A 15441-nucleotide genomic window follows, 5' to 3' on the forward strand; every position below is an offset into this window, starting at 1 on the left:
TGGAGGATGTCTGAGGAAACCTAGAATTGCCTCAGGTTCCCGGTGTTTCTCCTGAACAGGAGGAGCAAGGGAGTTCTAGGGTTTCCTCAAGAAGGAGCCCCAACCTGGCCTCTGAAATGAGGTCAGTGCCACACCGTGCAAACTTCCACGTAAAACTACCCACAGTGCATGAAAATACTTAGGAACTACGTTTAGAAGTTAAACACCCGTCAAATTAACCTCCAAAGAAAAGTGAGGGCTAAGAAGCCCATCACTTAGTTAATAACTTATATAGCACTAGTAATTTCAGTTCTCTCGACAGAGTTTGTGCAACAGAAAAATAACACTCTGGGTTGAAATTTAGTGAATCCTAGTTTCCACAGCAAATACAAGGAAATCAAATTCAAAATGTGACATTACTTCTGTCATGAATGATGCGGAAATTAAGAAGATATAAAAATATTAAGAAGATATAAAATGTCCCTACACCCGTGCTGGGCGGCAACGGCACGGGAGAGAGTCGAGGGCAGAGACTCAGGTTTACTACGCGGAAGGAGGTAATGGTAAACCGCTTCTATATTTTTACCCAGAAAACGCTACCAGAGCGACTGCAGATGGAGGTGGGGGCGTTCTGGAAGAGATGTGTCCATGGCATCGCTACGGGTCGGACACGACTCGACAGCATAAGACGCAACTCTCCGCGCTGATTATAAAGTAAGAGCCTCTGATCGTCTGTTGCTTATTTTAAGTTGAAGTTAATGTTAACTAGAACAGGCTGAAAGATTCTAAATAGTAAGCTTCTTATAAGGCAAGATTTGATAGCCACTTATTGGGAGTTTTATTTGTAAAGCACGAATCTCAAATCTAACTCCAATATCTTTTACTAGCCTATAAGCTGCTTGATTTGCAAGAGTAAACACATAGAGAAGCAGCGTGGTTCTGTGGAAAGAGCACGGGCTTTGGAGTCAGAGTTCATGGGTTCGAATCCCGGCTCGGCCACTTGTCAGCTGTGTGACTGTGGGCAAGTCACTTAACTTCTCTGTGCCTCAGTTACCTCATCTGTAAAATGGGGATTAAGACTGTGAGCCCCATGTGGGACAACCTGATTCCCCTGTGTCTACCCCAGCGCTTAGAACAATGCTTGGCACATAGTAAGTGCTTAACAAATACCAACATTATTATACTTTCCAAAGAGAGATGAGGTCTGATTTAAGAGGCTATTTTTTTCAGGAAAAGGGCCCAAGACGACATATATTTTCGGACATTAACACACTCGCTGGTCAGAGTGTGCACCGAAGCAATCTCTATCTTTCCAATTACATCCAAACGTTGACATAAGTGTGATCAAGTGCAGAAACACAGGAGACAGATTTTTTAAAGTTATCCTTTTACTTCATAGGACTGGCTATTTAGGGTCCATTCCCATCCTCTTCAAACCGCTTTACAGCTTTCTGCTAGTTATTACCAGTCCCTCAAAAAAAAAAGGTTCATATGGATGCCAACAGATTCTACAGCATCAGAGGGGTTTCACGAAGAGTTAACTGTTTTCAAATAGTAGGTACTGATGCCTCTAGAGAGTAGGATACGCTGCAGCTTCCTAGCTCTGGGAGTTGCAGGATATTGGGTTTCCTGTAAATGTCTTAAGGATACACATAAGGGCTTTGGGGCTCAGCCATATATTTTCCAGCATTCCTTAAGCTGCAATAGATTTCACCAACACCAAGTCACCCGGAAATTACGCCGGGCCTCCCGGACAAGTCACCTTAACTCCGTTGTATCGCATTCTCCCTAGCACTTAGTAGTGTTGTCCACGCAGTAAGCATCCAGGAAGTACCATGGACTGAGGGAGTGATCCAAACTCACTGTTCTTTAGTTTCAGAGGAAAATACCCAGCCTCAATTTCTTGGAAAAACTCCAAATCTAACAGTCCTTGTGGTACTGTAATAACTTCTCCAATATATTGCTAGCTATTGTGGAAAAGTAAAAGCTCTTTTAGAAGTGGAAGAAGAAAGCAATTTTTCTTTTCCTCTGCTTCCCTTTCTGCTATCCTGAATTCCCTGTGAAATAGGCCTTTCTCCATTTTGGAGTTGCAAAAGTTTGGTCAAAAACAGTGGGATGAGTTTACAAGGGAACCTGACATTTAAATCTCTTGGTTCATGACCATATTTACCAGCTTTGCAGTGCTTTACTGGAATGTTAGGAGACCTGGGCAGAGCTAAAGAATCTTCAGATCACAAACGTTGTGTTTTAAATAAAATATGACATTTCTGAGTATTTTGATAGTCCAGGAAATATTCAGTATTGCAATATTTCCTCACAAGTTGTGCCTCTGGCAAGAAACGTGTTCTATTGAATGAGTATGGAAACACCAATCTGTTTCGAAAAGGCAGGGTGAGTTTACAGGCTCTCTTACTTGGTGAAGCGGATTTCCAGATGAGAAGTCAGGTACTCTCTTGGGGTAAAAGTGTGTTCCCAAACCACCATGTTGGGTGCATAATTGATAGAGAAACAGAGTTCAGAAAGTGCGGTGTGCAGTTTATCAAGGCTAAAAAAAAAAAAGCAACAAGATTAATAAAAGATTAGAAAAATAAAATCTGCTGGAGGTGAGTGGAAAAAGTTACCCCTTAGACATATGAAGACTTTTTTTTTTTAAAAAAAAGGGCCTTCCTCAGCTAAGAATGGCTAGTCATAATAAAAATCCACTTAGCATATCTCCGATGCAAGAGCATCTGAAATAGAAGGATCTTAAGACAGTGGCATATTACAGTTGTTTGAAAACCTCACTTTATTAATCCCAATCTGTATCAACTGAAGAAAGCATCAGGAAGGAACGACATGAAATATGGTTCATTAACTAAAGTACATATTTAGATGCCAGAGTCCTCTTCCTAACAAGCATTATATTGGGAGGCTGGAGAGAAAGATATATATCAAATGGTCTAAGATGACGGAACTGGGAAAAACATATAAGGTTTCGCTATTTGGAAACCGGCGCGAGAGACCACGGCTTCTATCTTCCCAATACCCCCGACTTTTACTACTCTGGGGAAGTTTCTAACGTATGTCCAGCTTCTCTGAATATAAAGGAACTGCAGAATTCCACAACTATGGCAATTCCTCATTACTGAAGGCATTACCCTGTCTCTTGCCCAAAAGACACAGAACCCTTTGTCTTACTTGGTCACCACCAGCCTGTTTTTCCTCATGCTTTCGACTCCCGGTTTCTCCCTTTCAGGTTCTCCTTTCTTTCCGGTCTGTTTTTTTGACTTTTTGTTTACGGCTTGACTGATCGTTTTGGCACAGTGCTTTGGCAACAACTACAGAAGAGGAAAGGAAAAAAAAAACACCCTTCACAACCAATAAAGTTCGGTGGCTTCGGTAGCCTTCTGCAGAAGAGGAAATGCTTGCTACAGATGAAACTGACAAAGCAAATGCGGGAAAGTCATTTCTGTTTTGCGCCTCCACAACCGGACAACTGAGGAACAATGAAAGAAAAATGTGAAAGCACATTTGGAATGATTTTGTAAACTCCCTGAGGGCAGCTATCTAGCTGTCTATTGTACCCTCCCGGTCCCTTATACACTGCTGTGAACATAGTAGGTGCTCAATAAATACTACTGATTGGTTAATTAAAGCCTAAAACATCAATGCAAAAAACAAATATTGGAGGATATTCTGACGTGGTTTATAAAGGCAAGCAGGAAAATCAATTTATTCTATATAAACCAATTTCTCTCCCATCCTATGAGACTGAATTTGCTCGCACACTGAAAAATTTCATTCACTCGTTAATAGTAGAGCTACTACGTGGAAAATACTGGGCAAAGCACAAGCCCAAATTTAACCAAAGTAAGCCCAAATTGGTTGCATAAACCTATAGTTCCATTTGTTACAGAAACACCTATGATTTCAGAGAGAATACTTAACAGGCAAACTCAGTACAACACAAAAAACTACAGAGGGTGCTGAATGAACGTGTATAGAAACACACACAAGAAAAAAAACCAAGAAATCAACTTTATTTTCCAAGTTGACCTCCACTACGACCTCGATTCCTCTCATCCCTTCATGACGACTACTCTCATCGGGCTTCCCGGTCACCATAAAAACCTGCTCGAATTTTAATCGCCACCATTTCCTTTAACTCCACCTCGTTCGATTTCCGTATTCACGCCACGCCCTTAATTATGCTGGGGCTGAAGGTCAGGACGCTTCAGCTGTAGAAAAGGCTTACTCTCCGTCAGAGCTGGTTGTGAGGAAAGGTCCCTCAATACTACTCTCTCCTGGCTTCATAGTCGACAGCACACCGCTCTCGCCGCTTTCAAAACCCACCTAAAATCACATCTCCTCCAAGAGGCTTCCCAGGCTAAGAAACTCCTCTATCTGCCCTCCTCTCGACTATGAACTCGGCTGGGTACCCGCTTAGAGCACTCTGATGCTGACCCCAACCCCACAATACTTACTGAAGTGTTCTTATACTCTACAACTGCCCCTTTCTCTAATCTGTGTCAGTACTGAAGACTTTAAGTGCCTTGTGGGCAGGCCTGCACCTACCAATCCCGTCACCCTGTACTTTCCCAAGCGCTTAGTACAGCGCTCCGCACATGGCACGCACTCAATAAATACCACTGGTTGACTGACTTGACCTGCCTTTGCTAAATGTGGCATTTACCAGGGCTTGGTCATTCTCTCCATGAACCAAACTCTGCCTCTAGGCAAAGTTGTTGTGATTCACAGATTACCAGGAAGTACATCGGATGAATGAAGAGACGTGGCTTTGGGTAGGATGAAGTGGTGAGAGATTCAGATCCAAGTGGTCGCTGAATGTGGGCCCTACCCTGTTCCCGAGCAACATCCTGATACTCCACCAAAAGTCAGAAAAATTATATCTTGAACTTTTATGGCTCTTTGATCTTCCCCCAGCACTTTTGTATCAATGACTTCTTTCTCATAACGTCCTCCCGAGGTAGAGAAGCTGGTATTACTCTACCATTTACAGAGGAGGAAACTGAGGCAGAAGGAGGCTAGGGGACCCTTTTCAAGATCACAACGCAGGTCTGTTTCTGCACTCAAGCTACAAACCTGGAAAAGCAGAACACGGCTTGCAAATGGATTTTACAATCTCTGCACATGCCAACAACTATAGAATAGTCTCCATTTTCCTTCATCACCCTGAACCACAAATCCAATTACTAGCATTTCCATTCTTTCAAAAATAAGCTTTGTGGGAGTAATCGATTCCACATGGATTTTTTTCAATTCCACACGGAATGTGGATATTACTTTCCCTTCTAAACCCTCTTGCCCACAAAGTTCAGGCCTGCCCCACTACGCAATGCTCTGTCGATTTAGAATTCAAATTCAGAACAACTCCCCGCTCAAATGGGTCCGGCTCTTTTAAACGTCAACCACACGTGCTTCGTTGCAACTAAAAAGTCTATAAAGGAGTGAATGGCAGAATCTGTTATCTGTTCAGTGGGGAGTTCACTAATTTAATTAATAACACTTTATAAAGTGAATAATGTCTACAGTATGGTGGTGTGCATAAAAAGGGCATAAAGAAGAAAATCACGGCATTTTAGAACAGGATCGGCCTGCCCAAATGAAACGAATACATTTTTACCTCCCCTGAACTGTTGCCAGGCCAAAAGCAGTTGGCACAGTTGAAATTACATCCGTCGAGTAAATCCTCTTCCTTTTTAACGGAGGAAAACATTCTCTCACCTGGTCGCTCAGGGTGCACTGCTCGGTGCAAATATCGGTGATCAGATTTCGGGCTTGCTTGGCCATCTCGTCCAAGAACATGTTACACAACGAAAGGCTCCGATCTCCAATATGATGTCTCTGTTACAGAACGGGGGGCGGAAAAAGGGGTGAAAATGAATCATTCCTAAACAAAGACATATGGCACAACCAAGATTCCTAATGAATGAGGAAAATGCCGCTACGGCTTCGCTGGTACGGTGCCCGGCCATTTGGAAGGACACAGGGGAATTAGGTTGATTTTCCCCCAAAAAACTCAGGTGAGAAATAAGACGTTCTGAATATCTGTCCATGACGCCCGCTAACTGCTGGGGGACCTTGGGCTAGTCACTTGACTTCTCTGTGCCTAAAATTCCTCCTCTGTGAAAGTGGGGATTCAGTCCTACTACTTACTACTACTTACAGCTCCTGAATATTTTCTTACGAAGAGCACCTGGGATCAGGCAGAGTTTAACCAGGACAGGCTATACTCATTGAGGCTGTGCCTTTACTGTTATCTGTGAAGCGCTTACTACATGCCAGACAATGAACTGAGTGCTACGGTAGAAACAAGATAATTGGTTCGGACCCAATCCACGTCCCACATGGGGCTCACACTCTTAATCCCCATTTCTACAGATGAGGTAACCAAGGCCCAGAGAAGCTGAGCCAATTGTCCCAGGTCAGGCAGCAGACAAGTGGTAGGGTCGGGATTAGAACCCAGGTGCTCTGACTCCCAGGCCCGGGCTTTTTCCACTAGGCCACGCTGCTTCTCTACCGGGCCGAAAACAGCAGATTTAGGCAAAACACCATACAAGCAATTTTGAGCTGATTATCGGTTTTTCCCTCCTAAATTTTCAAGTGCATTTCCACCTCACTTCAGGTCCGGTTTCCATACTGCCCGCTGCAAACTTACTGAGCAGATCGACGGAGTGAAATGCGAAAAGGTGCGTGTGCTGACATGGGGTAACCGGCTCCACTGCACTGTACTCATCCCAGTGCTCAGTCCAGTGCTCTGCACAAAATAAGCATTCACTACCACTGTCCGTTATACTGTTGTGCTGCACTCTCCCAACTGCTTAATCCAGTTTTCTACACCCAGTAAGGGCTCAATAAAGACAACTGAGCCAAACTGCCAGCACTGTGACCTAGTGGACAGAGCACAGGCCTGGGAGTCAGAGGACCTGGGTTTTAATCCCAGCCCCAGCACTCGCCTGCTGTGTGACACTGGGCAACTCACTTCACTTCTCTGGGCCTCAGTTCCCTCAACTGTAAAACGGGGATTTAGATCGTGAGCCCTGGCTGGGACAGGGACTGTGTCCAACCCGAATACTTTGTGTCCACCCCCGCGCTTAGGACAGTGCCCGACACATAGTAATCATTTAGCAAATACAGTTATTATTACTTTATCATTATCGGGCAATTTGAAAAGGCATCCCTGTCCCGCACTCCAGCTCCCTCACCATTCCCACCTCTGACCCACATCAGTGCAAGAGAGAAGCAGGTAAGTATTAATTGCGTGGTTAGAAAATAAATCTGTGAGGACAATCCCACAATAGTTTGTGCCTCTGCATTTAACTCTACCAAACAGAAACGATCTGGACGCTTAAATTCAAGCAAGAATCTTGATGATTGATTAGGGCATTATTTTTCTTTCAGAGGGCATTCCAAAGGAGGCTCGCAATCAATTTCTACTTATTTTAGCGTGAATGAACATAAACAGAATCTCAAGAGGGAAAAATATTTGGGTAGCTTTGGATACAGGCACACTCAGAGTTTGAAATCGTAATATTACAATTAATCGTCTAAACACACTACGTTAACTTTGCCTAGAAATTACCTCTTCTGGACACAGCTCGTGAGTACAACTCATGAAATGAGTGCAGAGCAGCGGGAACGCGATGGAATATCTTGACTGAGAGGGAAGCTCCAAGCACTGCTGAAACATCTTCTCAAAAGCCCGGCTGTAAAAACTACATGGGGAAACAAACAAAAGTCTCATTTCTGAATCCGTATGACAGCTGTTGCTGGAAACAAGGATTACAAATTATGAGCTGCTAAGCCCCTTTCGATTCACTTTAGTTGACTGATGATTCGTATAACTGGGTGACATTGAGCGGTGAAGTGACCTGACCAACGGCTGGGCTAACACGTAAGCAAGCGAGGCAAATCGCACTGACCTTGGACTGCAATTTTGTTTAAGGCGAAAATACCATGGAGCAAAGACTGGGTTCAACAGTGAACACAAACAAAAGCAACACTTCCAAAAACAACCACGACTTGGTTAAAAAAAAAAAAAATCAGTGGAAAACACAAAGAGTCAGAAATAAGATAGCTAGATGGTTCCTTCTTATTGGGCTTTACAAAATGGGTGCTTCAGGATCGCTAAAAGCATTTGAAATTAATTTGCTAGATACTACAATCTAATTAGCGACATACCAAAATATGGAAAGATCTGATGTTTCCACCAACATCTCCACCAAGGAATCTACCATTTTTGTGTGGAAAATGATCGTGTTCATCATCTTCCCGAGTTCCCTGTGATCGGCAAGGCCAAGAGAAGCCTTAGACACGCTGGTGTACGCCTGAGAGGAAACAAACCGACAAAGGTTCAGTGATAAATACAGCCATATCTAAACTGTTTTTGGTCCACTGTTCCACTTTTAAGCCTATACTGGCCTGGTGTACGCCTGAGAGAAAACAAACCGACAAAGGTTCAGTGATAAATACAGCCATATCTAAACTGGTTTTGGTCCACTGTTCCACTTTTAAGCCTATACTGGCCTGGTGTACGCCTGAGAGAAAACAAACCGACAAAGGTTCAGTGATAAATACAGCCATATCTAAACTGGTTTTGCACTTTTAAGCCTATACTGGCCTGGTGTACGCCTGAGAGAAAACAAACCGACAAAGGTTCAGTGATAAATACAGCCATATCTAAACTGTTTTCGGTCCACTGTTCCACTTTTAAGCCTATACTGGCCTTTGCCAGGAGATGTTTAGCAAAATGAGAGAGCCAGAGGGACACATTTATTCCAATCCTAACTTTTAACATTTAGCAGAGTTGAAAAAAGCCAGGCTTTTTCTTAGAGATATTTCTTATCAGAAACATTTTCTTTACTCTGCCCCAGGACAATCCACCGGCACGCCAAGGACCATTTCCCACAGCTGGGTAATTTTAACGTTCTCGACGCGATTTTGTTAGCCAGGAAGACTCCCCGGAAATTTCCCCTAAGCACTCTGTTGCTCCGGCCAGAGAATTTTCGGCTGGACGGACCGCTGGGATAGACCCCGAATGGTACCGCTTATCCTACAAACTCCTACTTTACCTCGATCTCGTCTACCTCGCCGCTGACCTCTCACTCACGTCCTGCCTCTGGCCTGGAACGCCCTCCCTCTTCACAGCCGGCAGACTACTCTTCCACTGTTGGAAGCCTTACTGAAGGCCCATCTCCTCCAAGAGGCCTTCCCTGACTGCGCCCTCCTTTCCTCTTCTCCCACTCCCTTCTGCGTCGCCCTGACTTGCTCCCTCTGTTCATCCCCCTCTCCCAGGCCCACAGCACCCATGTACATATCCGTCATTTATTCACATTAAAATCTGTCTCCCTCTCTAGACCTCGTTGTGGGCAGGGAATGTGTCTGTTTTATTGCTATACTCTACTCTCCCAAGTGCTCAGTAAAGTGCTCTGCGTACAGTGAGCGCTCAGTAAATATGATTCATTGCTAAGGAATAACAGTCATTTCCCTGCTTCACTGGGATATGATACCTTGGATATCGTGTCTCATTTTCCTTTAACAGGTGCAGCTCTCCCAATTTGGAAGTAGCTATAAATGCTTACAAAACATCTATTTCGGGTTTCAGGTGTCAGTTGGAGCTACAATCTTCCTCCCCCCTAGTTAGACTGTGAGCCCCACGTGAGAGAGGGACGGCATCTGACCTGATTCATTTGTATCTATCCCAGGGCTTAGAACAGTGCTTGGCACATTGTAAGCACTTAAATATCACGATGATAATAATGATTATTATTATTTGTAGGTGTAGGTGTTAGTCACAGTAGTACTGATGTTACAAAATGAACTGGACAGAGCTTACTTATCTTTCCCTCACGCAGTATGAGAAATTCATCCAAAAATCTTAATTCAAAAAGATAAAATATGTAGATCACTTACCTGCAACCTAAACCAATCTAATCTCATTCCGCGGAAATCAAATACTTCCCCATCTTCAACTACATAAAGAAGAAAAACACAAAGTAAATTCACCGGTTTATAGAAATTTGATAATACCGCTCTAAAGCTCTAGGAGACCAAATCTTAAATCTTGTGACAGAGAGATACGGAGCCTTCCTACAGGATTTCCAGAGACACACAAACGAACCTCACAAGAGCCAACTGAAATATGATACAAGCTACCAACTCGGGGCGAACCTAATGCAAATTGATACTCTGGGCTCTTCTATTAACATCCCATCTTCCTTCCTTGATCCCCTTTCATCTTATTTTTTTCAGAGTACAGGAGAGAATTCTGTGAGCTCGTCGTTGGGCAGGGATCGTCTCTATCTGTTGCCGAACTGTACATTCCAAGCACTCAGTACAAGTGTTCTGCACATAGTAAGCGCTCAATAAATACGACTGACTGAATGAATGAATTCTCTAGTGGGCACTGAAGCTAAATAAGACCAAGAGAACCCGGCAGGGAGGTTAGATTTGATGCCAAATCCTGCTTTCTTGCACACTACACTAGGTAAGTCTTTGGTTTCTCTTGCTAATTACAATAAAGAGCTTCAATCTCTACTTTGCATTTTCATAAAACGTACCTAAATACAACTTAAATAGAATAACACATCTCTAGCTCTAGACCGTACGCTCAACTCTTCTGTACTGTTCTCTCTCAAGTGCTCTGTACACAGTAAGCACTCAATAAATGCCACTGATCGGCCGACTGAACACACTGCCATTTTAGAACTGACTACTTTACCCAAGAGAGAATGGGACTAGAAAAGCAATCTTAAAAATCTCAGACTCTTACCTTGTTTTACACTTAGCGAGGTCATAGTGTTTACAAAGGAGGACATGATGATGGATTCATCTTCAGGGCACACTGAAAGATTCTGATACAGAAATCAAAAAGACAACCTGTTTGACCTGCTCTTCTCTCCGAGGGCGTGTAAATTCCGAACCCGGGTAGCCGGGTGGGTGGCGTCTGATTCTGGCGGATCGACCACAAGTTCCGCCCCGTGCGAGCCCGCCTTAATCCCCTTAAAAATGAGTGCGGCCGAAGAGCCATTTTTATCTTTCTGACAACACGGCACCACTATCGAGCACGGCGATTTTAACTTAATGACCTTACCGCGAGGTTGGGACTCGTCAGGCTAAACGTATCTTTTTTTTTTCCCAAGGCCCTGAGACCCATCACAGCGGAATTTAGACAAGTATCAATTACTTATCGCTCTGGGGTTTTACCCATGCATTATACCATTTTGCTAGCAGGGGGTGGAAAAAAAAAAATACGAGTTAGCACAAGGAACACACTGTCATAACGGACACGAGCTTTCTTACGGCTGAGGAATTCGCCATCATTCCAGGCGGCCATAGGATGAGGCCACTGAGAGCCACAAAGGGAGCCAAAGGGTGTCCAAGACAACAGTTGGGTTTGTAAGAGGGCAAGATTTCACGGTTTTAGCGGAGAAAGTTTAGTAGGGTTAAGATGTGGGCGCCATCTAGCGCACCTCGCTGAGATTAAAACGCATTGGGCCCGTTCTGCTGGACCTAGGAATGAAACGGGGGACGTAGCTCTTGGGGCTACGCGACGGCGGGTCCTCCGCTGTTGGGTGGAAGGGCTGGTCAGAACAGGCCGTGTGAGCTGGGGACAAGGCTGGTGGGCATCTACAGGGCAAACGCGTTTCTGTTTTTACAGGTGCTCATTGAAGCAGGGGCTAGGGAGAGGGCACACATCCAAATGGTTACTAACCAACGAGATGGAGCTATAGAGCCGGGCTTGGAATAATATTCGATTGTGCAGAACAACAGCAGAGATTAAAACAGCGAGATCCGCAAAATAAAAAGGTGTGCCAGAAAGACATTCCTCTTCCGAACCACAGACTGCATCTGTACGTAGCGATTAAGATGACGGGAAACGTCCTCCGTCCCCGAGACGCCCTCAACGTTAATATTGACAACAGTATGTAATAATACCGGTAATATCGGGGAGAGAGAACGAGGCTAGAGAGGGGGGCTGAGCAAAGCATCCTTCACCTGTACAAGTTCATTTAAGACCACGGCATCAAATCCAGAGAGGTACTGCACATAATATCTCTGCATCACTGGTCCATACTTCCGCACGTGGGCCCTCAGCTCTTCCATGTAGAATATCAATTCGGCTATGTGCCTTCGAGAGAGAGAGAAAAGGTTTGGAAAAATGTAGCCCCCCTCCGCGACCCCCTCCCCTCCCCGCCTCCCGCCACATAAGGCCTTAGCACTTGAGAATTTCGTTTTTCCTTTACTACTTGAAGCTGAATCGTTCTGATGATTTTGAAGGGTCTTGGATCCCGGCCCTGATTTCATAAGAGATTATTTAAAAACCTAAAGATACAGTACATCGGGAAGAAACAATATGGAGAAAATGTTTAGTTGGCTCTCCTGTCTCTTCCATTTCGTTGAACGATGTAATCATCTATCTCCCTTTGGGGTGGAGATGAGAGGGGATTTTAGACTGATAGGGGACGGAGAGGGACCGAAACAGACTTAATACGGGGAAAATGGGCCGACTAAAGCAGTTCTCAAGGAAGAACTGAATGGGAACTGAATTTATTTTCCAGTACAAAAATGATAACTCGGTATAAAGCACAAAAGCTAGGGAACAAAGTCCAGGATTTAGAAGTGGCGCATACAGCCCCCGCCCCAAGCTACGGGAAAGAAGGCTGATCTTGGGGTTAAAAACTCTGGATCCTAAACTCAGCTCTACCAAAGACCTGCTTTGGAAGGCCTGCGCCAGGCACAAGCTCCCATCACGCTTCCTCATCATTAGATAAAAAGAACTCCCACCATTCCTTATCTAACAAGGACGCACTGAAGATCAAGTGATCACTCTGGGAAAGCCCTAAGATTAATTCACGATAGCATTAATCTTAGAGAATTCTTTTGGCAGTTACAAAGTATCTGGTATAACCATCTCGGAGAAAAAACTCCAGCTGGTAATGGGGGCTTAAAGAAAAGGAGTTCTAATTGGATTTTTTTTTTAATTATATGGACATTTAACAGAGAGACGAAAGAGGGAGGAGAGGAAGAATGAAAAGAGGTTTAATGAAAATAATGTGCCTTTCAAATTTGCACTGAGCCGTTAAGATAGGGAAAATTAAATGTACCACCTGGCAATAAACCAAACATTCCAAGATGCTATTAAGCTAGCCTTTTTTCCCCACTCCCAAGTCCACCTACATAGTCTTTGATTAACGATTAAGACTTTAAATATAACCAAGGGTGCATTTCTCATCTCTCCGCTCTACCTCACATCAGATACATAAACAAAAACACATTAGATTTGTCCCCTGCACGATTCCCACCTAATTGTCTTACCCATTTTCAGCAAGAAAAAGGCCAGTCTCATGCAAAAAGAAATCGGCAATACGACATCTGAAATGTGGGCTCGGATTATCTTTCCCTAAAGCCTAGGCTGGACCACTGACCTTCGTGAAAACCCAAACATCACTGGATGCTACCAAACGGGTGGAGTATCGCATTTCCTAAGTCACTATGTTAGCACAGCTAGAGTCCTACCTGACCCATTATCTAGATGTGATTACTTGTGGGATTTCTCTCATCATTACACAGTACGTGTACATCCGTTTCCAACTCACTTATCTATGAAGTCGTCAGCGCTCTTCTTCGGCATGTTATCTGCGTGGCGAAGTAGCCAGATGATTTCATCCCGAGCAAAGGATAATGCCATAAATACAAAGAGGGCCTGAAACACACCAAAAGCCCAACGTTTTACTCTGGAGAACCTGGAGTTGTAAATGTCCTCTTACTCACCTCCCCCGCTCCGCCCACGCTGATAAAAGAGACAAGCGGTGGGAAATGAGCCCGGGTTGCGGAGCGTGGGGGTCAAGCTACGGTGGCCTACATCTCACCCTCCACCCAGCTGACCCCTAACTGAAAAGGGAGGGGAGAAAGCAGCGTGTTCGGGTAGACAGGAATATGTGCCCAGGCACTGTTCTAAGCGCTGGGTGGATACAAGCAAATCGGGTTGGACAAAGTCCTTGCCCCACACGGGGCTCTTGGTCTTCATCCCCATTTTACAGATGAGGGAACTGAGGCACAGAAGTGAAGTGACAGCAGACAGGTGGCAGAACCGGGATTGGAACCCGGGTCCTTCTGACTCTCGGGCCTATGCTCTATCCACTAGGCCACGCTGCTTCCAGAGACAGAATCCAGAGACTGCCCCCCCCCCCCCCATTTCCACCCACACATCCACATCACTAAACAAGAGGTCATCTGCATCACTATACGGCAGGCATAAATCACATACGATACAGGTAGCGGTGACAGGGTTTTGCGCGCCCAAACCGTGTGTCGAGCACTGTGCTAAGTGTTGGGAGAGAATTCACAGGTGAGAATTAGATGGGGTCCCTGTCCTTTGTTTGGGGGACTCACAATCTAGATCTTGATTTATTCTTACTCGTGCCGACCAATCGTCGAGGTTAGGTCGATACAAGAGGTAATCAGGTTGTTCCACGTGGGGCTCGCAGTCCTAATCCCCATTTTAGAGGTAACTGAGGCACAGAGAAGTGAAGGGACTTGTCTAAAGTCACACAGCAGACGTGGTGGAGCCGGAATTAGAACCCACGACCTCTGACTCCGAAGCCCGTGCTCTTGCCATTAAGGCCGTGCTTCTTCATATTACTTAAGCCTCTACACAACCCTCGAAGAAAAAAAGGTCACCGGTCCCCTACGAATGACAGGAGGACCATTTCTGTGACAAGATTTCATTGCAGTAGTACATGGTTAAAATCGATATATGGTAATGAGCGGCTGACAATTTAGATTAATTTCACCGGTGGAGCCAGAGAGGAACATTTACCACAAATCGAAGAAAGCTTCCGACGACACTGACAGCGGAGAAATGTAAAATAAATTACCTTGGGACCTAACAAACCAGGCTGATCAGACAAGACGGTGGCTAACTCTTTCAGTGCAGACCGTAAAAATTTACGTCTTTCCCGATGCATCGAACCCCTTAATTGAAAGAAGGAAAAGTATGTCAGCAGTATATCCATCTCTCAATCAAACCCTTGGTATTTACTGAGTGCTAAATTACTTGGCATCTTAGTTTATTGCCTTGAAATTCCATTACAGCCTCATTTCATTTGGATCCCGCTCATCCCGGAACGTGACCATCTGACTTCCCGTTTCCTCCTTTTGTCCTCTCTCCTGCTGCTCAAAGGTAAGCAGGATATGGGTAATCTGAAAGCGGAAGTGCCCGGTCCACGGTGTGGCTGAAAGCACGCTTGCGTGGAATCTGCGGGAGGCGGCGGGAAGGCAGGAATATCTGAGACGCCAACCGACCGAAGCAGATTCACGGGGGAATCAGCGAGGAAGAGGCAGATCGGTATGGACCCCAGAAGCCCCTCTAGACTGTAAGATTGTTGTGGGCAAGGGATGTGTCTATTATTGCACTGTACTCTCCCAAGTGCTTAGTACAGTGCTCTGCACACAGTAAGC

At 44.7% G+C, this 15441-nt stretch overlaps 1 protein-coding gene across 4 annotated transcripts in view; it reads right to left on the bottom strand.

Annotated features, from left to right (window-relative positions):
• The window catches only part of NCKAP1 (NCK associated protein 1), a 74750-nt gene that overhangs the window by 19532 nt on the left and 39777 nt on the right, over positions 1-15441 (bottom strand). For all 4 annotated transcript variants that reach the window (XM_029071630.2, XM_029071629.2, XM_029071628.2 and 1 more), the window contains 10 exons: positions 14859-14955; positions 13578-13684; positions 11977-12109; positions 10751-10832; positions 9892-9950; positions 8161-8306; positions 7562-7694; positions 5704-5823; positions 3157-3296; positions 2393-2524 (listed from right to left, as the gene is read on the bottom strand). In XM_029071630.2, the coding sequence (XP_028927463.1) occupies positions 2393-2524; positions 3157-3296; positions 5704-5823; positions 7562-7694; positions 8161-8306; positions 9892-9950; positions 10751-10832; positions 11977-12109; positions 13578-13684; positions 14859-14955 (1149 nt within the window). The remainder of the gene's footprint in view (positions 1-2392; positions 2525-3156; positions 3297-5703; positions 5824-7561; positions 7695-8160; positions 8307-9891; positions 9951-10750; positions 10833-11976; positions 12110-13577; positions 13685-14858; positions 14956-15441) is intronic.

The sequence above is a fragment of the Ornithorhynchus anatinus genome, chromosome 9 (assembly GCF_004115215.2).
Source record: "Ornithorhynchus anatinus isolate Pmale09 chromosome 9, mOrnAna1.pri.v4, whole genome shotgun sequence".
NCBI classification, from domain to species: Eukaryota; Metazoa; Chordata; class Mammalia; order Monotremata; family Ornithorhynchidae; genus Ornithorhynchus; species Ornithorhynchus anatinus.